The following is a 27266-nucleotide window of genomic DNA, read 5'->3' on the forward strand; positions in this document are numbered from 1 at the left end:
CAATAAGCTTTCCCATCTCTGCATCCACATTGCCACCACGTTTTGACCTTCGGCCGTTGCACTGTGGAGGATTTCAAACTGCAAGATATTTTCTAGGGCACAGGTCTTTCGAAACAAGGATAGCAGGTTCCAGGTAATCCTTGCCTGCAATTAAATGAACGATAGCTCGTATCTAATGCACAAGGACATAGTCCCTCTTGGAAGACCCAACACTTTAGTCCAAAATTGGTTCTCCAAGGAACACCATACCTCGTGAGGACACCCCAGGGCATTTTCAGCCCCATAGATCAGTGCTGGAATGACTTTTTGTTGGTAAAAGAGCCGCAGGGGTTCCAGTGAGAATTTCCCAAATTTCTTTTTCATGCATAACGCTTGACTCACTAACTGGGTGCATTTCCCTTTTGTGTCGGCTACCCGGGGGTCATCGTTAATACAAGAACTTAAGACCATACCTAGGTATTTAAAGATTTGTGATATCATCATCGGTACACCACCTAGACGCCATTTGAATCTTCTTGCTTTTTTTGATGCAGCCCCTCTCAAGTTCTTAAATATTAAGATTTCGCTTTTTTTTGTGTTGATCAACAGCTGATTCTCACTTACATAGTTCTGGAGGGCATTGAGTTTTCTTTGCAAGCCGACAGGTGTTAAGTCCATCACGACGAGATTGTCGGTATATAGAAGCCAGCTTACGCGTGATTTGTTTATTTTCGGCGGGAATGAAATTACTGCATCTATCAAATTGCCTATGTCCGATATAAACAGGCTAAATATAGCTGCAGCAAGCGGGCAACCTTGCTTTACACCCTTATGTGTTGTGATCACCGTTGACAGTGTGCCAGATTGATCTAGACGGATCCTGATAGTTGTATCAGTGTGAAGCTCCTGGATTGCAGCTACTAGCTGTTCTGGGCACCCCCACCGGTGCAATTTCGAACACAATAGGTCCCGATCGACGGTGTCAAATGCACTGGAGAAGTCGATAAACGCCAAGTATATTGCTGTGTTTGATTTCAAGGCCTCCATTTTTGCCAGATTGAGTATTAACAGATTTAAGGAGCAACCCACTTGTTTCACAAACCCAGCCTGCCGGGCGTCTACGTGCGCCGTTTCTGCAGCCCACTCAACCAGTTTTTGTTGCAGAGTGGTGGCATAGACCTTACCCAGTACATCTAACAATGCCACCGGCCGGTAATTTCTAGGGTTTGATCTATGCCCTTTTTTAAATATTGGTGCGATAATCGCCGATTTCCATGACTTGGGAGATTGACCCGAGTTGTTTATTCTGTCGAAGAGGGCTATGCAAAACTCAGCCCAGGTCTTGGGGCATTGCTTGATGGTATAGTTGGTTAAGCCGTCCGGGCCAGGAGCTCTTGAGTTGTTGGCCTTCGTGATAATAGACACAATGTCGTTTTTGCAGAACTTAAGTGCACGAGGTGGAAAAGTCAGTTCTTTCTCGTTGCCCGATGTCCTGTATCCCTTATATAGGCCCTCAAAGTGAGAGATCCAGTCTGTTTCTGTCACCAGCCATGTTTGCAAAGCCTTTTGTGGTGCCTGCATATTGTTGATGATCCTCCAGAACTCTCTTGTGTTTTCATTCTTTAGTGCAGTTAACATTGTTTCGGCGTCATTTTGGATGGTCAAATGTACATGTGCCTTCATCCAGTTCTTATACCTCTGTTTTGCAGCTTTAATTTCGTTTTTTCGAGTTATCAGGTCCAGTGTTTGGGCCTGTCGAATCACCTGTCTCATCTGCCGTTTGTGTTTCGGTATTTCTGGATGGAACCAATGTTTACGGACCATGTTTGAATTCTTTAACCCTACGTTCTTGATCTTGAATTGCAGCAGTAACTGATCATATTCCAGTTGGGTGTTGTGCTGACAGTAGGCCATTGACAGCTGGGCAACCTCATGTTCCTCTAGGCGAAGTCTGACCCTGTTTGCTGCAACCGAGATGGTGTGTTGCCACCTTGAAGTGCTCTCCTTTAATGACGTTGTAAAATTTGTTATTAACATGTTGTGGTCACTACTGGATTGCTTCCTAATCATGAAGGATTTTACTCGGGGGTGCAAGTCAATAGACACAAACATGTAGTCGATTGTCGATGTTGAATCTTCACACTGCCAAGTTTTTGCCGGTGGCATGTCCCCAAGGGTGTTCCCATTTAGCATTAGCAATTGCCTCGATTCCATTTCTTCTAGCCAATCATGTGCGAGCACCTTTTTGTCTTTTGCCACAAGGTTGAAAAAGTCAATATTCAGGTCTCCACATATCATGATGTTAGCCCTTGCCGTAAGCTCATATAGGGCGTCTAGGATTTCCGCAACTTGCTCTATGAATTCCGTTCTGCCTGCCCTCAGATGATTCCAATACACGTTTAAGAGTGTTATTTCATCAGTGTCTTCAGAACCCAACTTCTGCTTTATAATCGTGGTTTCCTGAATGAATGGAGAGTGATTGATAGATTTTCAAATCCTGAAACCCGAAGCCCTGTTTACCAATATTAACAGACTTGCTGCGGGGCGCCCGTTCTCCAGTTTTATTGCGGGATTCAGGGCCACTTCATAGTCACTTGAAAGTGGAATTTCATGTAGCCATGTTTCCTGTAGACAGGCGATAGTTAAGCCCTCCAGCCAGTTCATTTTAGAGAGGTGAGTGACGCCTCGAGTGTTCCAGGAAGCCACTAAACAATCAACCAAGGTTGGCGATTCCTGGCATTATTGCTAGTCATTCGTATTGAGCGTTGCTGCTACCCAGACCCAGTCACGAGTGTCCCCATTTGTATTCGGTCCACTGGAGGTGCTATCTGGTGGCAAATTTGAATTGTGATCTCTGCATATCGTGATTCTTATGTCCGTTTTGGTTGTCTCGAGTGCACTCACATTCTCATTTGTCTTTAAGTTAAGGTTTTTTCCCTCAGATTTTGCATTTTCACACATGGGACTCGCGGATTGGCCACTGACCACTTTCCTTATCTCAGTACCCTGGGGGCAAGTGATATCTTCTTTAATTTGGGAGCGTATCACTGTACTCTGCTGTAAGCAGCTTAACGCATCATGGGTGCATCGTACATTTTTTTTGCGGGGGCTCGTGCTGGGGACTTACAGCGCATAGACTTCAAACCAGAGTGAGAATAGTGCTACATTCGCCTCAAAAATTGTCTTAGCTATCAATGACGAAGTCACATGAAGAATTACTTTATCGTTCCGTCTTTCATTAGGAAATTCGACGATCTTTAAGTTATTGGACTTGATGGCGCGTAGGCTTGGAATCAAATCGAATAGTCGGATGATGTTTGCTCGATTTAAGATCAGCTTATCTTTAGAGTCCAGCCTCTCGATCATAAGCTTGAATACCGCGCTAAGTCTTTCCCTCTTTTGCCTTTGCTTCTGTTTCTTCCGAGGAAATCCACTCGTGAGTCCCACTGGATGCTTGGTGAATTATCTTTCATGTGGTTTTCGGACGTATTGCCATCTGCCCCTACGGCTCCCTGAGTGCAAGTGGCATGTACATCCTCTTTACTGATCAAATCAGTTTGGGTAACCTCACAGACGTTCTGGTGTGCCCTTTCTTGTCCAGTGCATAGTTTCTGCCTTCTTTCGTGCATTGTCATAAACGGTGGACTTGCCGGGACATTTCTGCCCGATGCAAAAATCCCTGGTTCATTAACAAGGCGACAGGTTCTAGTCATCTTGACTCCCGCACTCTGCAATGAGGTAGCCCGGTCTGTGTGCCATATACTCGAGACTTCAACAACAGAGTCATCTCCAAACTTGTCGTCTGGGCGTTCATTTTGTGAAAGCACTGGTACGTTTGCGGGAATCGATTCAGTACGCGTGTTCTCACCTCGGAGCGTCGGCAGGCCAGCTGGTATGACCTCAACTTCCTCCACCTCGTCATATGTAGACATATTTAGGAGGGCCTCCGAGATGTCGTTAGACGTTGGTTCTGCCTCTTTCAGTGTTTGTTGAATGACAACTTTTTTTGACGACTCCGATTGTTGTATACTTTCTTTTAGATTGAGTTTGCTGGATTCTTTCGTCACTATTTGAACAAATTTTATGTTCCCCAAGAATTTTCTTGCTCCTGTGTTTTTATTACTTTTCTTTGCTGGCAAATTCTTAGATTTTTTTGCAGGCTTTGTTAGTTTAGTTTTTAGTTCCACCAATTTTGTGCAGGTGCTTGAAGTGCCGCCAAAAATGGCGAATACATTAGGTTTCTCTGCGCCTTGGCTACCAATTGGTCCACTTTTCTCCGTACTTAGTTGAGGTTCTGTATTAGATGTTGTCGGTGTTTGATCTTCAATACACAGTTGCTTTTACAAGCTCTAGCCTGCTCGAAGGCCGTGTTAAATGAAATGTCGGCAATTTGTTCACTCTCAAGTGAAATATCGACTGCTCGGTCCAGGGGTTGGGCGCTGCGCAAACACTACTCGAGTGAGAATAGATGATCGGATCCAGACCCTTAGTTCCAGTGAGGTCAATTGCACTATCTTGCGGTGTTGGGGCAGTCGCCACAGGTCCTCTGGAGGCATTTTCTGCTGCTCTCGGAGCACTCTCTGAGTCGCCGCCAGCAGATTGCAGTGTAAGTTCAGGGCACACCACCACGGGCAGCTTTGAGCTTCTTTGCAGTGTGTTGGTACTGTTAGGTTTGTTTTTTCGATGGGATCCTACTAGACCCAGACCTTCGTATTTGAACAAGGCCAGAGCTTCACGAGCTACTTCTGCCAAGAATTTTTTATCTGTAGAGTCATTTCTTTTTTGGTCACATAAAGATTTGAATGAAGCGTCCAGGCTTTTCAAGGCTTCGTTGACGTTGCCAGAGGACTGGCTACATATGTGCTCCAGGTGCACCACTTTAGTGTTCATCAGGGCAGTCAACATTGTGAGGTCCTTCATTGAATCATTCAGATTTTCATATAATTTCATGAAGGGGCCATGGAAATTGCTAGGGAAGATATTATCGTGGTGTGTAACTCAGAAGTCACGCTGAGATCTTTGGACACCAAGTTTTTGACCTCAGAGGCGCACTTCCTTGCCTTCCTGGGCCTGTGAACTCTTCCCCTCCTTATTTTCGGAAAGGGGCGTTCTAATAGGGAGGAGTCAGTCACAGGTATCCGATATAACCGTGTCGGAACACTGTGAATTACGCGCACTCTGGTGCGTTGTGTTCAGTTCTAATCGTTTAATGTTGACAACTCTCTTTTGTGAGTTCATATGATTAAAGGACAAGTCATCTGAAGAGGCTGCGCTTGTCTTCTCCTTTGCACCACAAATAGACGGCTTTCTACGTTTATAGGAGACATTTGCCCATATGTCCTTATTGGGGTCATTTAGTTGAGCATTCTGACGTTTAAGGGCTAATTTTTGAGCGTTCTCACATTGCAGAGTCATGTCCTTCATTAATTTGCTACTGCATGCTTTGTTCATAGAGATCAGATTGTACAATATGTTGTTAGCGACATCCAACGAGTCACAACGTTCTTCACTTGTGTGGGCTGACAGCCCACCTACCGCAGCTATGTTCGACTCCAGATCCGGGACATAGGACTCTTTTGGTGATCCGAGCGTGGAACTAAACACCTCGTCATCAAGGTCCCCGCCCGCGTTCAGGATAGAACGCCTCCCAGATCGAGAGACAGGCGAGCGTGCAATCATGTTCACGCCCACACCGTCAGCCCCAGTCACTGGCACGAGAGAGACAACTCCAGCCGTCCCATCGGTTCCATCAGCGTCCACAGCCGAGCCGGAAAGAGCCGGCGTGGAGGTCCGCCCACCCGAGGGAAAGCCGCCAGAGTCCCCACAACTGGCGCCGCCCCCAGGCGGAGTCCCCGCTCCACACACGCCACCATGGACCAGCAACGCCGCATCCGCTTTGACCCCCACCATACCCAAGCAAGCCGGCGGACCAACACCGGGCTATCCCGAAGTCTCCTCCGTCTCCACAGCCCCACGGTCCCCACTGCCCCGGCACGCACCCACGCCCAACGAGCCTCGCGGGCTGTCAAGGACCAGCAGCATGCCAGGTAAGGCTTTGTTGTGGTTTTTGAGAGAATGTGTATTGTTGCCGGGACCCAGCCCGCCAAGAGTAACCTTGGGCAAATTTGACAAGGCCGATTGTTGGATAAATTATTACAAGTACAGTTACTGTTACACACGGTCCTGGACGGCCTTAACACGCCATCGACCACTGCACTACACAGGGGCAAGCTCTGAATCCTCATCCGGAACGCTGCTGGTAGCAACATTTAAGTCATCACTCGTTGAGGCACAGGAGTAGAAGCGACTTACTTTTCTGGGTGAAGGCCGATTTACAGCGTTGCATTCTCCGTTGGCCTCATCCCCTCCAGGTCATTCGCGTTTCTTCTGTGCCCGCATTCTGGACACAGGGGTGGTTTGAGCAGTCATTAGTTAGCAGCACTGGCGCCACTTGCCAAACAGCCTAAGAGCGATTGTGTCCAGCCCTTTCTCCACAGGGCTTACGCCGCAAGGGCGGGTGAGGCGGCCTTTTAAGGTCAGCTGGTCAGGATACCTTAATGGCACACGTACCTCAGCAGCTCACAATGTCCACAGGATACACTTGCCACAGCCTAACAGCGATTGTGTCCAGCCCTTTCTCCACAGTGGTAAGGGTTTCTACTTCATAAATATTTCCATGCACATTTTTCACGCGATGCAGATGAAAATGTTTTTTCTTAACAAGGAAAAAAGTAGAGGTTCCTCCAAAGGCTTGAATTTAAAAATAAGACAGGTTTTTGCACAAACACTGAGTCAAGCTGTGTTTCTAGACAGATGGATACACATTTCCATTTGGTGACCAGTTCTGTAATGCACCTAGACCAGGGGGCTGCACCCTTCTGCTCTAGAGATGTTTTGGGATATGACTCCTGTTAGATAGATTTATCCACAGCCCTCTGAGGAGGGAGGTAAAACCATCTAACCTAAAGTCAAGACAGGGTTCCCAACTAAAAGAAAGCCCCACTCTGTAAAATGGCGGCTATGACGGAGCAGTCCGGTTCAAACCAATGGAGGAGGAAGGCTGGTAGCAAAATACAGTTATTCCCAATAGTTGCCCCTAGAGAATGCACCACACAGGAAAACTGAAAAAAGAGACACTTTATTATAAACCCACACATACAATATCTATACGTTGAAATGCGTGTTTTCAGTTAAACATAACACATGGGAAGACACAGTGAATGGGTAAAAACAGTAAAGGGTCATAGACCCACGCCTAAGCTAAAGGTATGCCCACTTCTTGGTGGTAGGCACAATACATACAAGCAGTGGTAAAGGCACCTGTTTTGCTTTTTGTGTAGACATGGGATAAGCTTTTGCTAGGCACTGCCATAATAGTGCTACCTGCCATAAAATGGCAACAGGTAGAAAATGGTGTTATTATCTGGGCACATGATAGCAGTTCCTGGCAAATGCCTATCTAATACCCATACTGAAGCCACATTGTTGGCTTTATCAATGATTGTTTTCAACAGGACTTCAGTGCAAGGAACACATATATATAAAGTGGGTGAATTCACTCTTGGCTATATTACACCGGTAAGACATCTAAAGATTCAATTAAGCCATAAACTCTCAACGGACTGCTTAGAAATATCAAGGGCCGGCCAAAGTTTGACATTACCGGTTGATGGAGCTAGCTCAAAGAGATTCCAGGAGAATGTGTTTTGGGCGGAACCGGCACAGAGTGGGCAGGAATGGTCATTGGGATTAGTGTGGCTATGAGCAGCCAGGAAGTGGGTAAATAGCGAAATAACCCTCACAAGCTGTGTGTCCCTGCTTACATGTCACCTCCCACCTAGCTGCACCCCAGTGCAATAGTTTGGGCTTATAGGTGGTGCTTAAGTGCCACCTAATAGCCAGAACTAATACAGTTGAGGGGCAGATGGGTGAAAAAGTCAACCATAGACCATAATAAAACACATTTACAGAGTCATGTTCAGGAGCCAAAATGCCCCTCATGAAAAGTCACTGTAATATCCCTCACCTCTAGTACATAGTAGAAATAATTATACAAATGTACACTGCCTACTACCTGTTGCACCTAATGGGAGCACAATGGCCTAACGCTCATCCAGCAAGGACCTCCTAAAATTAGGATTAAGTTAGTTTTACAATACCAGGCCCATACATTCTAATTACACTTCTAGAAATAAGGAAATTAAATTCAAAAGTAACCATCAATGATACACAGTACCTTAGTAAATTTCAGTAGGCAGGGGCAGTGATGTAAAAAAAACCATATCAAATCAGTGGCACGAGCTAAAAGTCAGCAATCAACCCCAATTTACTCAACAAGAGACTCTCTCAAAGAGTTCAAGTTCCAGGATCGAGACTCAGAAGCCGAAGAAAAAAAGGAAGCAAAGCAGGGATTCGGGCCAACGTATGTCAATGGCGACTGTGTTCGAAGGGGGCCTGCGGAAATGCACTATCACAGACACAGGGGACATGTAAACATAAATTATTTGAAGAGTAACCTACCAGTCCAGGAACCAGAGGAAAGTACTCATGGCACCAGTTTCAGAGAACATGGTACATAAACAGCAAATCTTTTTCTAGAGGTCGAGTTACAGGATATGGTCACCCAAGGATTTGATCCCTGGACCATCGACAACCCAGATGGCCTAAAAGAGGAACAAATGCCTTTCTCAGGAGGGTGGCCCATCATCCAGGAGTTGAACCAATGATGGAGGTGGCACCTACAATGCGTCAGATCCCCAAGGCTCGGAGGGAAATAACAGAGCAGCCAGCCAGTAGAAAACATTCCCATGACGAGGGCATGAGGGGAAGCAGCATAGGGCAGCCCAGATAAAGAGAAGAGGTGGGGGCAGTAATGTCCCATCATCCTTCTTGATGATGGAAGCTTCCTCCCCTCAGGCACTACAGCGTGGATAATTACACAGGAAGGCAGTGGGAAAACAACCTAGAAACATTTGCAGCCCAGGACATCCAGCTGATCCAGTGAGGAGGACCAGTCAAGAATGAGAGACAGCCCAGGAAAGATATCCAGCATCTAAAAGAAGAAACGAGAGCAAAAGTGCAGGACACAGGGTTCAGCCAGTATGGCCCAAACCTGGTCCACACTATGCAGCAACACAGCTGTGTGGAACATCCTGCAGCAATGCAGGTAAGTAAGCCTACAAAATCCCAGGAGTCTCAAGGAATCCCCAGATTCCCATCTAGATATACCCATTGATTCATGGGCTGTCCTGGGCCAGCTCCCCAATCACACACAGGGTAGACAAACAAAGGTTTTGGTGCCCAGTCGATCAGGCTGGCCCTACAGCTCAACAAGCAACTCTGGTCCCCCCGCAGAGTTTGTGTATTGGTCTGTCTAGAGCAAGTGACTAGTCTAAAACAGACCAAAACAATACAGGGGATGCAGGGCTAGTTTGAGAGTGAGTCCATGTTTGCACAACAGTCATTTTAGGCCTGGCTTGTGGTTATCCCAAACAAAGGAATTGTCCAAAATAAAAATGACGAAGAGTATGACTTACAACATATATTTGTACCCAATGGCTACAACAAAGGTACGTTTGGCTACTACTGCAAAAAAAGAGGTTGCACTCCCGGTGAACATTGTACCATTATAGGGTGATATAATCAACCCAAGGCTAACATTGAGTGGTAAAAAAACCCTGTCCTTGGATCCATTTGGGCTACCATAGGACAACATGGTGAAAAGGGTTACAGTGGCAGGGGGACTTCAGTAGAAGTCCCGCTGACCACATAAATAAGCCAGAAACCCTAGAAAACCAAAAAGGAGGAAATGTTTATAACTCTCATGAAGTGGGACAGCAGAACCACAAAACATGGAATTCTGCCGCGACAACTCCCATGATCCCTCACTATTGTCTATGCTGGCTAAGGCTGATGGGAGTTGTTGTCCAAACTATCTGGAGAACCTAAGACTGCAGAGTGCAGCATAGACCGGTGTGGGTGGAGACAATGTCCGTTTCTAGTCGTTGATGTTTGCCATTGGTTGCAGGTTGCAGGTTGTAGAAGCCCAGAGAAGGCGAACACTTGAGGAATGATGTTTTTGTTTCCTCTGTAGCCGCCTCAAGATGGCCACCAGGGATTTCCCATTTGCTTTGATGATAAACCCTATCCCACCCCTCCCGGAGATGAAAGCTGATTGCCAGACTTAAGTGCACACTCTCCCAGATTGGGGCCTTCAATTTCATTAAGGACCACAAGTGTGGGCTAGCAGTTTTGGGGGAGGGTATTTTATTTTTATTAGTGCTTTTTGTAACTCACTCATTCCAGTTTTTGCAGCTTCAAAACAGGAAGGGAGAGTATGAGGTTAAATCAGGACTGGCTTAAACCAGCCGGCATTTGCCAACCAAAATGATATCACAAACCTGCAAGCAGTTTCTATTGCTGGACAAAAAATAAGTCCAATTCTTGGCCACTCTCCCCTCTTTGGGCTTAATTATAAAATCTGAGATCTTTCTTTTCAAAAATACTGAGTGTGGTAAGATTGTTTCCATGACCTCATTTGATAACATAATATAACATGCAGTACCTCAACGGACGATATCCCATTCCAAGTTGGGTGGGTAATAAAACACATTTGCATGTGGTATTATTAAAACACTGCATGAGTAAATCATGCATGCTTTGCCCATCTCATAAATAGGGTTCATGATAAAATAGGTGGTACTTGAAATACCATGTTTTCATCAAATCTATAATGAGGTCCTTAATTGGGTGAGGGGTGGCCCGCTCCTGAGAGGTCCTTAATGGGGTGAGTGGGTGGGCCGGTTCTTAACTTTGAGAGGAGTTTCATGTCTGACATCTGGACATGCTGGCAGCCAACAAGCATTCTAAGGAAGCTCAAATCAGTTTCCCTACTCCCACAGGCCAATTTCTTGGAATATGATAAACTTGAATGGGGCTTTAATCCAGTCACTGAATCTGATAATTTCTCTGTGTATGGTCATTTTCCTAGTAGACAGCTATATGCTTATAGCCTTACCTGTAGGGGCAACTTGATTTGTAATTTATTTTATAATTAAATCTATTTGTATTTTCTTTCCTCCACTCTTTCCTGCTCTACTCCTTTCTTTACTTCTTTCCTGCTTTGTCTATTTCTTCATTTCATTTTTTATTTCCTCTTTCTTTCTTGGTTTTCTCCTTTCTGGGATCTGGAAGGATGTGGATCTAAGGCGGACAGTAGATGAGAGCGGCCGGATCCAGCGTGCCTACGGTCACTACTTTGACCTCAGCATCCTGAACGATGACATGGAGCGAACATCCCTGCAGCTGCAAGATGCAATGGAGAAGCTGCGATCAGAGCCTCAGTGGGTCCCCGTCAGTTGGGTGTACTAGGAGAAAGACCAAAGGGAGGGGGTGGGATGTATTGAGTGCATCCGACGTGCAACGTGTCTCTCCTCTCTCTCCCAAAGACTCCCTCGAGAACCCCTCTTGAGCCACTTGAGGGGGTCTGTAGACCAGCAAAAGAGAGGGGAGAGGGGAGCTCCTGTTTACTGTTTTACCATATCTCAAAGGTTTTTAGGAAAGAGAAATTGTATCTAGTTGTGAGATTTTGGATTCGTTGTAATTTCATGAGAACCTCTGAGTGAGGGTGAACAAGGGAATCTCATAGATGGGAAGAGCTGGCACTGCGCCACCCAGATGAAGAGGACTACTCCTCTTGCCATGACCAATGTCTTACATTCCAGGAAATCACCCTTTGGGGTGATCGACCAACACTTAATTTTGCATTTCTCTTTCCATTACTGTATATTAATGGAACTGTTCACTGTCTGAAATGAAATGCACTTGTCTCTCCCCTCACCCCTCTCTCTCTATACTCCAACATTTGTTCCCCATAACCCCCCCCCCCCCCCCCGGTGTAGGAAGGGTTATTCAGTATTTGCTCTTTTGTACATATTGTCAGTTCGTAGATCCTTCCCCAAGGGACTCTGAATTGTATTTTAACTTTGTATCATAGAAAAACCTAAATTATTCAGCCAAGGACTCCGCGCCATACTTGTGAAAACTGTGTATATTTTAGAATGATAGACTTGAACAAGATATTATATTATGAATAGGGGGTACTTCCCGCTGACCACATACGCAAGCACCTCTTCCCTGTGCTGTTTTAGACATTCCAAAAACACGTCACTGGCTGCAAACCGGATTCACAACCTCAGTGTTTGTACAGTATCTCAGTACCTCTTTTTTGAATCATCATCACATTCTTAGAGTCATCTTGACAGACTCCATTCTCCATCCAAGATTTCAGTTCTCCATACAAGACCCACAACCTCCTGTTCAAGACACTAACTTCGACAGCCATCCTAAGACCTTGCACTGCTGCCTGAGACTGCCACCTCCTATCCAAGACAGCAACATACATCTAAGACTACTTCATACGTATAAAGACAAGCGCCAAAGCAATTTTAAATTGTCACCATTTACGCTCTCGAGAGCCAACGCGTAAGAATCAAGATGCAGATGCAGAATCTGCAGGGGAATTATCCCAGTATTACAGGAGAACATGAGTAACAGGACGCAGTACTAATGAGAATTAAACATGCCCAGATTTGAAAAAGGCGCGTAGCCGAAACACGTGTAATCAAAAGGTCACATATACTGAATGATTAAATGGTGACAATTTAAAAATGCTTTTGCGATTGTCTATTGAATATATGTATGAAGATTTGAAGGATCAGTGTTTGGCTTTTCAACGATATATTCTAACAAGGCGTGACAAAACCAAGTATAAATAATAGACATTGAATTCACCAAGTAAGTCGGTCTCAAGAAAGAGCCTTCTAAAGCATAAAACTAAGACTACATCAACCGCCCATGACACTGGTCATTGTTGCTAACCTGAACTTCATTCTCGGGCAACTCCGTCTAAAACACCCATCCCGTTTCCAAGACCCACAATCTCTTAAGCCCTTAACACAATCTTCTACACCACTGCACTCCCCCTAGATGGTCAATCTCTCTAAAAGACCCTTCATCATAACTTACAATCAATATTTATACAATACACTAATGCTTCAACTTAACCACCATTTCGAAGATCCCAAACTCCAGGCTCTTCACCCGAAGTCGGGTCTGTTTATACAGCCACAATCACCATGTCGGTAGAGTGCTTAACCCTCATTTAAGGTTCAAATCCTTTCCTAAAACCCCAAATTTCAAGATCTTTCACCCAAGTCCACTCTTATCTAAAGCCCAAATCTTAAAGTTGTTAGAGTGCTCAAGCATAACCCTGATTGAAGATTGAAATCCTTTTCTAAGACCCCAAAGTTCAATATCATCACCCCAAGTCCAGTCTGTACCAAAAGCCCCAATCCCATGGTTGGTAGTTCAAATCTAGCCCATACCTTAGGAAGGGATGCTGCCACAGCAAGAGACCTTTAAGTCTGAATGAGCCCGCTCTTCTTCTGGAGCAAAATCAAACAAGGACACCTTTTCAAAAAGAAATAAAATCAAAGATATTATTGACCCGTCCAAAAGAGAACAAGATAGAGATGCTGTGAAAGCAAATATTGAAGTTGAAAATGTTAAAATGGTGGGGAGTTTAGAAATGTACAGGAACTGAATCCTGCTGCATTCCCAGCCCACTCTCAGATGGTCTCATGGGTGCTCCATGAAATGCAGAATTTCCGTACAGAGAATATTGAAATGATCTCACAAAACATGCCAAATGCTAGTTCATTCCCATCAAAGGTATGGATAGAGAGCCTCGGGAGGTTCCTTGTATTTGCCTCCCTAAATTCAGGGAGGATGCCCTACACAGAGTCCAAATAATAAGAAAGCGTGGCTTCTCAGTCGAATATGGCCTGCCATGACTGGATCTATATAGTTACCTATTCACCCAGGCAGGGAATTAGGTGATGGTAGTAGTTTAATTGTAAAATAAATACTATAGTCATTTATAAATGCATACTTTGGATGTGCTTGCTGCAGAAAGAATAAAATCTTTAAAAAGAATTGACATTGAATAGTGATTGAGTTTCTAAATTACTGCACAAGATGAATGTTTGACAAAATGGAGCCTAGGAGGTTAGGGGAAATAGCATGCCTGCACATATTGCAGCAGTCCTCAAGGAACCCTGTAGGCTGCCAGGATAAAGGGACAGAATCTGGGACGGTGGCAGACATATCGCTATTTCCAAGAGATGGATCTGCTTAATGAGTTACCAATATAATCAGCTTCTTAATCAGCTGCCAGCGTTGCATATGATTGCCTATAATGAAGAGCAGAGCAGTTGCAGTGATTGGCCCTGCAATGTGGAGTTTGGTGCCTCCATCGGTCGGGGTAACACCAAAGGGCTCTCGTCTTTGACCCTCTCTCAAAATCTTACTGCAGCATCCACCCTTAATATTCCAGGTCCATGAGTGACCATGAGTTTGGGATTTTATAGCACCTTTCATATTTTTACAATTTACCGTGTTATACAAGTTTCGAAATTCTTCATCAGTGCCAAAGCTCTCATGCAATGCACATCATTTTCAACCAACCCATTAAAGACAAAATTGGCACCCACATTTTCCATTAACCACACTAGTGTATGCATTATACAATACTGTAGTTTTCAAATTTCATATAAAAGACCAGACCGTATCCACACACGATGCCCCCTCTGCCCGGCCGACACTCAGATGACCGCCCCTCCTTTCTTTAACATAGAAATTAGAAGAGCCCTTCCTGGAACTTACCAAGTTCTATCCCATGCCTTATCCTCCTGAGCCTGCTGTCAATATTTGTGTGTTGAGGGGGCTGCACCTAATATGGCCTGGTTCAAGACCAACTCATATTATTCAGAGGTCAACATGCCATAGACATAGGAAGAGAATGAAGGGCAGCAAAAACAACATCCTCAGCCAGGTGTAGACAGCACATGCCTAATGGCATGACTGTACAGCACCACTGCTCCTGGGCCAGTATTGATATGGTATGATAAGATGTGGCATTTATAACGCGCCTGTACACAAGTGTTTCAAAAAGTATTGCAAAAATAATTCTATAACCCTTTTCTGCTAACTCTCCCCGCTGTGATGCAGAGAAGTCTTATCAGGACCATAACCCTGACCATCACCGTTGCAAGTCCTTAACCTTCATCCAAGCACTGGAGCCGTCATCCAAGAATCCTTCCTCTCTACGAGACAGCCTCTCTCCAAGGCTAACTCAAACCTGCCTTTGCAAAGACTTACAGCCAGACCAAGGCAACCAGCATTCACAGAACAGAAGGCTCCCTTTAAGAGAGCCTCGAGTCTCAGCACAACTTTAGTGTACATATGAAACTGTACTTTCCATCAAGATGCACATTCTCTTTCCTCCTTGTCATGTTCTTGACATCAAAAAACATTCCCATGGGAGTAAGGAACCTGCAGTTATCCACCCCATGCCCTACCATGTGCATCCAATGCCTCTTCCTTCCCCAACCCCAACCAGACACCACTCCCCTCGCAGCTCATCAATCGGCCCATATGGCCCTGTTTTGGATTCCTTACACCCTCGCAAGGCAATGCGTGTTGTGTATTGCGTTGACTGGTTCGTCGATCGAAACTGATGACCTACCACTCCTGTTCTTCCCCATTTGGTGCTTTTAGCTGTACATAGATAGTGCCCATTGTTCGTCTGCCTTGGGGTTGAGGGGGGGATGGTAGATTCTAATGTTTCCTGGGACATAGTTCTTTTCTTATATAAGGCTGGGGCTAATTAAGTGTGAAATGTGCCATATTTTCTTAAGTAGTATATAGTAAGACACTTGATTAGGAACCAGTGTGAACCCATCAGTAGATTCCGCTCACTCTTCCACCTATCAACAGCGTAATAATAAAGTGCCAGCACCGCCTGGCACCCATGTTGGCGGGGGCGGAGATTCAGCAGAGGCAAAGAAGATTCCCAGAAGAAGCATCTCTGGTGAGCAGCGCCACCAACAGCCTTTCCTCATTTTCTATTTGGTGCCACTCCCGTTGAGCCGTGGCGTCAAGAGTTGGGGCTTTGGATGCCTAGGAGTGGCTGCTAGGGGAGAGGACAGGCAATCTAGTAGAAGGCCTTGTCAGCCAGTTCCCTTGTAAATCTTCCCTCCATCTCAGATCCACGCCAGCCTCTTTTGACAGTGCTAGCAGTCACAGGGTGATTCGCTGAGGCAGAAAAGTGGTGGGTAGAAGTGCCAAGCTAGTGGATTTGCTCACCATCTCCATGACCAGAAGGTCTCCGCGTGCATATGTCCCTTAGTCATGTGGCCGCCACTTATTAGTGTTGCAAGGTGTTTCAGCGTAGCCAATGGCCACAGAGTCTGTCTGAAGCTTAGGAAGCCTGTGACTCACTGATGTCAAAATGAATTGGTTGTGGAAAGTTGGTTAGGCAAAGCCCTCTACTGTCTGCCTGAGGATTCATTTTGGCTATTGAGTAAATTTAACTTTGATTTCTGGACCTCTCCTTGTTGGTTGGTTCCCTTGGATTGTCTAAAGATGAATTCTTCAAGATGCGTCTTTGGGTCTTTTCGTGTTGCCATGCTGTGTCCTGTTACCGCCTCGGAGTTTCATGCCGCCACCCCTGTCCCACGTGATTCACTTTCTGTCTGTGGTAACCCTGGTCATGAAGGTAGATGCCGAGAATCAAACCATCCAAGAAACTGCTTTCTTTTAAGAATTTTTGTACTGGATATTTTATATTCTTAGTATTACTGGTCCTTTTCATGGGTCTATGCAGCCTACCGCCATGTTTCCCCTTCTACCTGGTGCCGCTGAGGTCCATTGTATCCCTGATCGTAGACTTCCGTGTACCACGGTGCATGGTGAACGTGGACATTCCAGGTATTGTCACGAAACTTGTGTGCCACAGTCTATCCTTTGGTTACTTTCCGTCACTTGGATTCAATAAAAAGGAACATTTAGATAAACCACAAACTGTTGTCTGTCCTTATTTCGTACATCTCTGAGCACTTTGACAATGCCACCAATGTCACTGGCAACAGGGCAACTCAGCCTTCATATCAGCCTGATTTTTCAGTGGCAAAAGGCAACTTTTTGTCTGTGAACATCCACAATTATCATCTCGTCCACTGCTTTTCCACCGAGTGATCTTGCGTTCAAGGTCCTGGATAACGCCTCAGATAATATGAAAGTTGTGCATGCAGTGGCCAGTTGGCGAATGGTGTGATTGCAACTGTGGAACTGGCAGTAACTAAGAGGAAACCTGGTTCCTGGGAGGGCTAGCTCAGACATGGCTTGAGGGGGGAAGGAGGGTTTAAGAATCCTGCATGCCAGAAGACGGACATCAGTTGCCTGGGAGTGGCCCGGGGCCAGCATTCCACCAAGCCCTAAGGACTACAAGAGATATTGCCAGATTCCCTCAACTTTGTAAGAAAATTAACTTTCCCTCCACCGACCCGACTACGCGTGGCAGCATGACAAAGACATTGGGCCTCATTACGACCCTGGCGCTCCCGGATTGAAGGGGGCCGGTACAGCACCGGCCCCCTTCATTCCGTGAGCGCCGATTACAAGCTTCCCATCGCGGGACCCGGATCGCACACCTGGTGAAACCAGGAGTGCTTTCCGGGTCCCGCGAGGGGAAGAGGGAGGCAATAACGGACAAGATGTAATCTGCCCGTTATTACCTCCCTCCCCACTCCCATTGAGCCCTATGAGGGCTCAAATGGGAATGGGGAAGGGTTGCTGCATGGAGGACTTACTGGGTACTCCTATCTCGGAGTAACACGGTAAGTCCCCATTGCAGGAACCCGATAATGGAGCCGGAGCGGTGGCAGCCATGGAGCTAATAGCTCCATGGCTACCGCCGTTCTCGTAATGAGGCCCCCTGTCAGTAAAGCAGCACTTCGACAACACAAACAGCATGGAATATACAGTGCATTGCAAACAGTGAACGTAAAACTAAGCAACCTGGTATTCCCAAAACATATACCATTTTGCATTATAAAGGTCACTCCAGAAGACAAGAAGGAGGAAATGGATCTTGGCCAACTCAAGTCCTACATGGTCCATCCCACTCTTTCAGATCTGTCAGAGAACCTGGAGACCATGCATACGGCAGTGGAGTGTGGTATAAACCCCAGTAACATAACATAACATAACCTGACACATTATATCCACATGATAAAGCTGGATACATGTAATCTAGATGACGCCTAAGTGCATAGGCACTATTAAAGAATGGCGTGATTGTGGCTCCTGAGGACTGAAGTCCATGTAGGGGAAGTTATTGGAAGGATTCAACCCTTCCTGAGAAACAGTGTTGATATAAGAAGGTTCTCCAGGAGGGGCCGCTTAATATTTTTGGAGATGTTTCCAAGATGCAGACAATGCTTACATTCCATAAAATGTAGATATCTGTCCAGTAGTTTCACATGAAATGGTTATATTGATATAAAGAAGGGGAAAAGTAAGTTGACCTTTGGCAAACCACTTCCTGGTTGAGCAAGGGAGCTTCAGCCAATCGGGTTAAGGGACAGTGGTGGCGTTTACCTTGATGGGTTACTGATACTGCACAGGCAGTGCTGGTTGATCAGAGCCTTGCTCTGCTTCATGCTGATTGGCCACTAAACGTAATGCTTGTCAAGCCCCTCAGGTGCCTTGGTAAGAAGACTGCCTAAAACTAAAAATGCTTTTAAGAGTCCAGCTTTCTGCTGCAGCTACAATCCAAAATCCTTATTGAAAGGTTACACCTTTCCGTGCCAGGATGTTTGCCAATTTATTTCCCGCAGGAAGCTGCGATTGTTGGTACACGTAGCCCCCACCAATCCTTCCTTCTGAACTTTGGACTCATTTCCGTGGGTACACACCATTCTCCATGCAGCTACATAAGGGGGGTACTGCCGGCTCTTGTTCCCCATTCTTCAGTTCTCTGGCTGTGCTGTGACGGAACTGTGAGTTCTTGAAACACCTTGCTTTTGTCCAGCATGTCGTCATGGGTCCACCTGCCACTTGGGAACAAAGACAGACTCCGTTCCCTACTGATGCGCTGCATACAGGAGGACATTTCTCATGAGTCTAAAAGGCATAGGAAGGGACTCAATACCTGCCCAAAGAAGCAATCATTCTAGAGAAAACGCAGACCCAACTGTGTCTTTCTGCTTGGCACTTGGCTGTTCCATCTAGCAGACCAGGGGGCAATTTGTCATTTTACAGAAATTAAAGGTTCTACTATTGGATGATATTGTGGCTCTGTCGTGTTATACATGTTTGCTCTCTGGAGGTTGTTTATCCCCTACAATGAGCCAATCGCATTTCACTGTACTTGTAAAGAAAGACAAAGATGAAAGTCCATGAAAAAATGATCAACCAATCTTGTGAACCCATTGACTGCCCTTAGGACATTCAAACATATACATCAGACAAAATGAGGCAGTTTTGCTCTTCACATACATGCATGTGTCCTAAATTAGGGCAGTGGTTGGTGATCTGTGCATCCCCCCAATCTTATGGACCACTGCTAAAATAGTGTTTTTCTCCTCAGGCAAGGGGTTAATCAATGTTGAAATCAAACTCTTTTAACCAAAAATCAGTTGAAGTTAATTAAGAAGTTGGGATCGAAGTTTTATTTCAGACATGGCAGCGATAGCATTCAAACATTTCTTGACCTGCTAGACTTGGGCAGAAGATCAAATCATTCTTAATCCTTCTTTGTGATTGACATCGAAAAAGCGTTCGATGGCGTGGAGTAGGGTATCCTTCAGAGAGAGTGTTGGAAAATTATATTTTCCCAAAAAGAATGCATCTCAATGAAATCCTGTACATTAATATCTTATCAATCTTTTTGACTAATACGTTCATATCAAGTGCTTTCCCAGTCTATCCGGGTGCAAGACAGGGCTGCCATTGCCCCATACCCCTTTTTTTTCAGCTCCACGGCGTAAGGCTAAATCCACAAACTGAGGTACTTGAATATAATATGCTTTCTGCATGAAAGATCTCTGTATGCTGATGCTGCATTAATTAAGCCTTATAGATGGAAGGAGGGGTCATAATTGTTGGAAAATGGCCTGCCACCAAATTGATGCCGGAGGCAAGGCCAAACCCTAAACATTGGGAATGGGTCCTTCTGCCACACAATCATGACCCTTCTTGAGTTCTAAAAGGATATTAGCACCCTCTTTAGGACCCTCCTTTTATTTCTTCACAAACACCTCATTCGAAGGAGGGAAACCAAGGTATAGAAAATCATCCCCAATTTAAAATGGACACCTAGCAAATGATGGTCAGAATGAAGCACATTGTAAGATGACCACCAAGTCGGTGATGCTCAGCAGCCACCATTCAGCTATGGAAGTGTGAGCAGGCTGACGGCAAGTGGAGCCAATCAGAGTCCTGGATAGGTAAGTGAGGAGGAGGGGCTTGAGTATGCGGGACAAAATGGATGCAGACAGCGGTGGCCGTGGATGCATTCTATATGCGAGGTACAGACTGCATTCTGAGGATTCTGATTGGCTCCCTGGCAGTCTACAACATCCATGAGGTACTCATTTTTATTTCTGACTTAGATGACTCAGACCAGGATGTGGTGAGTGCTCTTGGCATACTTGGGAAAGGTTTGGGCTGTCCATTTCATCTACGAAACATATTTGAGAGAGTGGGCTTTTCCAACACATTTATTTCAATGCGCTTGTTCATCAATGTGACTCCAAGTGTGCAAGAGGGGAGATCAAATATCCATGCATCGGGATGACAAGGAGGTTGATGCATATTGTGAAAACCAGCTTAGAATTGTTATTACTTCAAATACAATATTACCTGAAGAGATGGGTTTTGCTAAAGATGCCCCTATAGGGTAAAGTGAGCAGTGTAAACATCACAATACTTCACAAATTAATCCATATGTATGATCTCTTCCTGATGAAATTGCAGCATGTTTCTGCCATTTGATTGATTAACTCATCAGGACCTTCTTCTGAGAGGATAGGAAACCTAATCTACGAAAACCTCAGATATGTGCAGACGAAGGGGACTGCCGTCTACCTAATGTTTGAACCATTATCGAGGAGCAGTTGTGCATCGGGCAGTAATGTCCCTCAGAATGGAGGAGGATGAGCAAGCAGCCTCCTTGGTTGCAACTGAATGGGTGCATGTTCTCCGCAATGCCATTGCTCTTATGTTGGCGAGTGGATACCGTTTGCTGGGTTCTCAAACGCCTTTGTCACTGGGGACTGTCATGAAGACCTAGCTCAAAACCCTAAACCTTAATAACTCTGTTGGAGTATTGGCAAAAATGGAAGCATGCACATGGGGTTGCCTCATGATCGCAGTGAAATGGCTGCCATGAGGTAGCTGGAAACTTGGCCAAGTGTGGCGTGGGAGCATAGTGTTTTTTAGTAATGTGTTTAGTTCGTTGGTGATCTACTGTCCTATTCTATCTACAACGGTTGCAAGAGGGACGCTATTGAAAACAACATGCATCAAAATTGCTGGGAGCGATTTAGCGTCTGCTTTTAGACTCAAATGCTCTTTTTGGCTTGACACGAACAGCTAACAGAAGCTACCATTCACTTCCCAAGCCACCCGGTTACACACAAACATACCTATGTGAGATTAACTCTGTATGTTTCTGAATGTGTATGAAGGCATGTTAGTCTACATCTATCAGTGATGTAAAGCATCACAGAACACATATAAGGGGAACTCATGTGGAACTCATGCAGCACGCGGCACACTCGCTACCTGTTACTCAGCGATAGCTCCTTCTTACTGGGTGCTGCCAGATACCCAAGAGCTGCTTAAACCTCTTGCTCCCCAAACCCTTATTTAGACGCCTGAAATGGTGTCAATGGTTTCTAGTCCATTTTCCAAAAAGAGGTTGTGGGGAAAGAATCTAGCTACTGGAAAGTGATCTGGAATTGATGGAAGTATGCCAGGAAATGCTTTTACTGACTTATTGGACATGAAAGAACTGTCCCAGCCAGTCTCAAGGAAGATGGCCCATCCGAGGAGGTGGGCACCATAAAGCGCATGATGTGGTCATGTTTTGCACTCCTAACTTGGAATGATATTTCCTCTATATCGCAATGTAATGGAGAGGGATATCAGTTCCATTTGACAAGTGTAAAGTTAGAAAGAAGTTCTTTGCTAAGTGACTGGGAGTCTGTAGCACAGACACTGGAACATGCAAAGAAGAGGAGAATTGAGCACTGGGTTGAGGAAATGCTTATTTGGGTCGTTTTCAAGGGGTGTCCTATGTGGTCAAAGAGCAAATGCATCTGTAGGCCTTGATCTGGGGTGAATGCTCTAAGTCCTACATGTGTCTCCCATGTATCATTGGTCTTTGTGTTTCATTGATTATTTACACAATATTGTTACCTTGCTTTCATACATTGTACAAGATGGAACAGGACTGGGAAGGATATTGGTTAGGGTTGTCCAACTGCAGGCCTCAAGGGCCGGGATCCTGACGGGTTTTCAGGATATCCCCCATTAATATGCATGAGGAAAAATGTGCCTACAGTTAAAAACATTGTATGCAAATGTATCTAATGAATATTAATGATGGGTATCCTGAAAACCCGATATGGAGGCCATTTTAAGGAACAATGCATATTGGTCCAGGTCATGCACCACTCTTTCTACTACCATCAAAATGGCAAAATGGAAAAAATATGGTGCCACGATGCCCAATTTACCTGGTTAGTTTATAGGAAGAAAGCAATTGTAGGTCAATTATAACGGGAATGAGGACGCATTACCTTCATGTCTGGTACATTTCCTTTTGCTTCCATCCACATCTTGTCATTCATATAGGCTTAGCTCTTGGCCTGCATAGGTCAGCATGCTGATAATTTAGATACATGTGAGACTAGCTCTCCTGTGAGGTCCTGGAGGTTGTATGCAAATGCACGCAGAGTGTCTGGAATAGAAGATCCATCTTTAAATAGCTTTGTGTGCAGTGTTCACCTCTGCATATGAGGATGTATGTCAGGTGTGAGATCCACGCTGACGCGGGCCCACTAACTAGGCTCAACGGGGAGTAGGACATTACCTACGTTTTGGTTCCTTAGTTACAGTGGGTTTGAATCAGAGGCTCCAAAAGGACTCTTGCAGCTATGATGCCAGTGCAGGTAAGTGTTTACCAGCCAGCGTTTATTCAATAGCCAGGAGCAAGTAGGTTCTGACAGCATCCGAGTTAGAGGGGCACCCCAATGCAGGGGCTCTTATACTGAATTAGGCACATTCCTGCTTCATTCCCCCTCACTGCCACCTATCCAAGTAAAAATGACAAGGACAAGGTAGATTTCTGGAGAAAAGTCCAAACCTAACTTAGACAGGAGGGAACAACTTCTGTTAGGTGGGGTTATGTCAAGCCACAACCTTTGTGAAGGATTGTTGAAGTATCGCTCTAGTTTTGCCCTGAAAAACCTACAATATGGAAGTGGGAGATTTTTCAGACTGGCTGTGGTAGGAGTGTGTTGTTTGAAGGCATCCCTGTAGACATGCCTTGCCACAGACGTTTGTGACGGAAGGTGTGGAAGCAAGGCATGTCAATCAGTGCTTCCTGAGGGGGAGCCAGTGGATCCTGAGGGACAACCTTTGAATTCTGCATTTAGCAGAATCTGTGTGTGACCTTCCAGCCACATAGGACGCAGATGTGAAGAGGGCATCACGTGTTTGTTCTCATACAACAGGAGTACAACATTGAATTGACTTATTCAACATCATGCAATCATGTATTAAGTGCTGTAATCACACAATTGACACATCCAAGCGCTGAAATAGATGAAGAAGGATAAGGAGATGTGAAACAGAGATCTGACTTGGGATGATGGGAGTTGTTGTCCAAAACAGCTGGAGAGCCAAACGTCGCAGACCTCTGACCTACAATTTGATACTATTCTTCGGTAGGGGGGATTTCCCAGAGGACTTCACCTCTCGGGCCAGAATGTTGAGGGGCAGCCTCTTTTTGAGACATAGAAAAACATTGCCTTAAATGCTTCAACGGACCATTTTTTGCATATTAAATTCAGCATCTATGAGCAGCACGTTCTCCCCAATGGCACTGTTAGGTGAATCATTCTATAGGTATTGGTCACTGCCCCCCCCCCCCACTGAGTTCTTTAAGACTTGAAGCAGATCAGCAAGATCCTTCACCCACTAATCAGCAAGGAATTGCCGTCATCAATTCATGAGTTGATGACTGCTCTTGCTGCGGTGGAAATCACATCCTCGCAACATTTCTTTGGTAGAGAACTGGAAATCTGTATTTTCTGGGGTTTTATAATGAGGCGAACGTGAAACTGCTTCAGAACTCATTGTGGGAGGAGAAGAAGGGAGGCAAAAGGTGGGACAAAAAGATTGATATGATAGGGTGAAGGGTAACCAATTGTAGCCTATCTATGTTCACATTCCTGGGAACCTTAGGGCTTATTTACATGGCAATAGAAGAGATTGCATTAATTTGGTAAATGTTCCTATTTGGGTGTAAGCGCAGCTGAACCATGTAAACTTCCATAGAGAATAACAAAACTTGAGGAATCCTGCTAGACCTTGGAGTATGTGTTATCCTTGAGGGGTTGGCAGAAGATTCCTTGGCTGGTGCATCCCTGCCACTATGTGATACAACTAAAAAGCGGACAGGGCCAGATAATCCAGTGTACCCGCTGTGCAAAAATGGGTTGGAAACAATAGCACACTTTTTATTACTTTGCGATACACTGAAAGATCTTAGAGTCAAATTGCATGGTGTTCGAACCGTTAGTGAAGATGTCCATCTATGTAAGGACTCCACAGATCTGACCGCGGCTCATTTTGTGTCTAAATATATTCATAGACCCTGGTTAAGGAGGATCAAGGTCCTGGCATGTATTTTGTGAAGATTTTGAATCGAATCAACCACTATATGCAAAGTTGTAGCCCTGAATAGTTGTTATGTTATGTTACATACACTTGTAAAGCGCACGGTCGCCAAAAGGCATCATGGCGCTGGTGTGGAAGCTGCAAGCTAGAGAAGAGCAATAGAGAATCAGAAAGCTAGAACAGAGTGGTTTTCAAAGCTTTCCTAAAAGCCAGATGATTACCGGAAGATTTAAGTGATAAAGGGAGAGTGTTCCAAAGCTTGGCTGCCGCAATAGAGAAGGCTCTGCCACCAAGTCTTTCCCAGTTAAACCTGGGGACCATAAGTAGGTTGGTTGTAGAAGAGCGGAGGTTACGTTCCGGAATATATCGGGAAAATATGGATTGAAGGAACTCCGCTCCTATGCCATGAATTGCTCGATGGACAATACATAATGACTTAAACTTGATTCGCTGCGCCACAGGAAGCCAATGGAGTCGGCAAAGCACCGGTGAAATATGGGCACCGTAGGGGGAGCCAATAGCCAATCTGGCTGCCAGATTTTGTATACGTTGGAGCCGTTGGAGCAGGCCAATCGGTTGGGATAGGTACAGGGAATTACAATACTCCAACTGTGAGAGGACCAGCGCCGCCACCACAGGGGGACGCATGGCTTCCAGGATCATAGGCAGGACCCTCTTTAAAACCGTGATCTGGTGATGGCTGGACTGACAAATGGCCGAAACCTGATTTGACATGGAGAGGGAGGCGGAAAGAATAACCCCCAAGTTCTTTACCTTGTTGACTGGACAGGGTAATGGACCCAACGATGTGGGGCAAAAGGCGGGGGTCCATAGTGAAGGGTTTGGGGGACAACCCACTAACATCACTTCCGTTTTATCGCCGTTAAGCTAAAGCCAGTTTTGTTCCACCAGACACTGACTGCTTTAAGGCAGTCGTGAAGACAGGCTGAGACCGTGGGTGGATCCTGATCAAGCCGGATCAGGATTTGGGTGTCATCCGCGTAGGAATGACAGTTGAGTCCATAGGAGCGAATAAGGCAAACCAGTGCCCAAATATAAATGTTGAACAGAATCAGGGAGAGAGAAGAGACCTGAGGGACACCACAGGTAAGAGCACAAGGGGCAGAGGGAGGCATAGCGAGAGTCTGGGTGGGTCTGAAAGGAAGGAAGTTAACCAGGCAAGAACAGGACCACAGATCCCAATCTGTGCAAGACATGATAGAAGGATAGGATGGTCCACCGTGTCAAACGCGGCCCCTACTCCGCCCGCATCGACTAGTCTGGACATATCGTCTTGTACTGAGACAAGCACACTTTCCATCCCTCTCCCTGGCCTAAAACCTGCCTGGCATGGTTAAAGATATTTGAAGATTCCAGGAAGGAGAACAGGAGGGGCATGACCAGAGATTCCAAGAGTTTAGCCAGGAACGGAAGTAGTGAAATGGGGCGAAAATTGACTGGGACGGTGGGGTCAAGTGAGTGCTTCTTGAGGAGAAGGATAACCCTCGCAGATTTCAATTCCAGGGGGACCAGTCCGGATTGGCAGGAGTTATTAATAGCCGCAGTAATTGCAGCCAAAATGTCAGGAGCAATCGTTTTCATGATAGTAGCAGCAATAGCATCCTCAGGGGAGGAAGATTTAATCTTTAATATGGCTGCCAGGACTTCTGCCGCGGTAAACAAAGGGAAGGCAGACCAGCTAGGGGAAGAATCAGTAGAGAGTGGTGGCACAAAGCTGGTGATATCAGGGAGCGGTATCGTCAAGGATTTGGCGATGTTTGATTTAATCACATCAATTTTAGTGGTGAAAAAGGATGCAAGGTCATTGCACAATTTTTGTGATGGCGTAACCATAGAGGTCAGAGATTCAGAGGAAGCGAGAGAGTGAACAATGGAAAATAGGGCTTTTGGCTTGAGCAAAGCATTTTCAATTTTTTGAGCGAAAAAAGTTGATTTAGCAAGTTTAACCTTTGCTAAATAGGTAGAGAGACTGAGCTTGTACAGGTCTCTAAGCGCCAGATTGCAATTGATCCGCCACTTACGTTCGGCTTGCCTAAGTTGAAGGCGAGCATTTTTTAGTAAATCAGTGAACCAGGGCTGAGACGGTAGTCTACGGCCTTGAGTAGGTTTCAATGGAGCAAGGCAGTCACCAGCAGACGCCAATGACTGTGAGAGTGTGGTTAGCGATAAGGGTCTCAGAGACGTGCAATTGGAAGCTATATGAGCACTAAGTGCCTTAGGATCAACAGAACGCCAGGAGCGGCATAGCGTCTTAGAGGGGAGAACCTTGCAGAGGGAGGTGGCTGACTGAAATGAGCATGAGACTAAATAGTGATCAGACCAGGTCACTGGCTCAATCGGGCCGGGGTCGAGCAAGGTATCTTTGGCAAATACCAGGTCATGGATTTTACCATAGAGGTGGGTGGGGGCTTGCATCAATTGGCAGAAGTGGAGATCAGAGAGACTATCAAAAA

General features: G+C 45.5%; 1 protein-coding gene across 9 annotated transcripts in view; it reads left to right on the plus strand.

Moving 5' to 3' along the window:
• MPP2 (MAGUK p55 scaffold protein 2) overlaps nucleotides 1-16902 on the plus strand; it is a 670534-nt gene extending 653632 nt beyond the window's left edge. For all 9 annotated transcript variants that reach the window (XM_069634347.1, XM_069634350.1, XM_069634348.1 and 6 more), the window contains one exon: nucleotides 11173-16902. In XM_069634347.1, the coding sequence (XP_069490448.1) occupies nucleotides 11173-11349 (177 nt within the window). In that variant the 3' untranslated portion in view covers nucleotides 11350-16902. The remainder of the gene's footprint in view (nucleotides 1-11172) is intronic.
• Nucleotides 16903-27266: the final 10364 nt, after the last annotated feature.

This window comes from Ambystoma mexicanum, chromosome 13 (genome assembly GCF_040938575.1).
Source record: "Ambystoma mexicanum isolate Mex_15411 chromosome 13, UKY_AmexF1_1, whole genome shotgun sequence".
NCBI lineage: Eukaryota > Metazoa > Chordata > Amphibia > Caudata > Ambystomatidae > Ambystoma > Ambystoma mexicanum.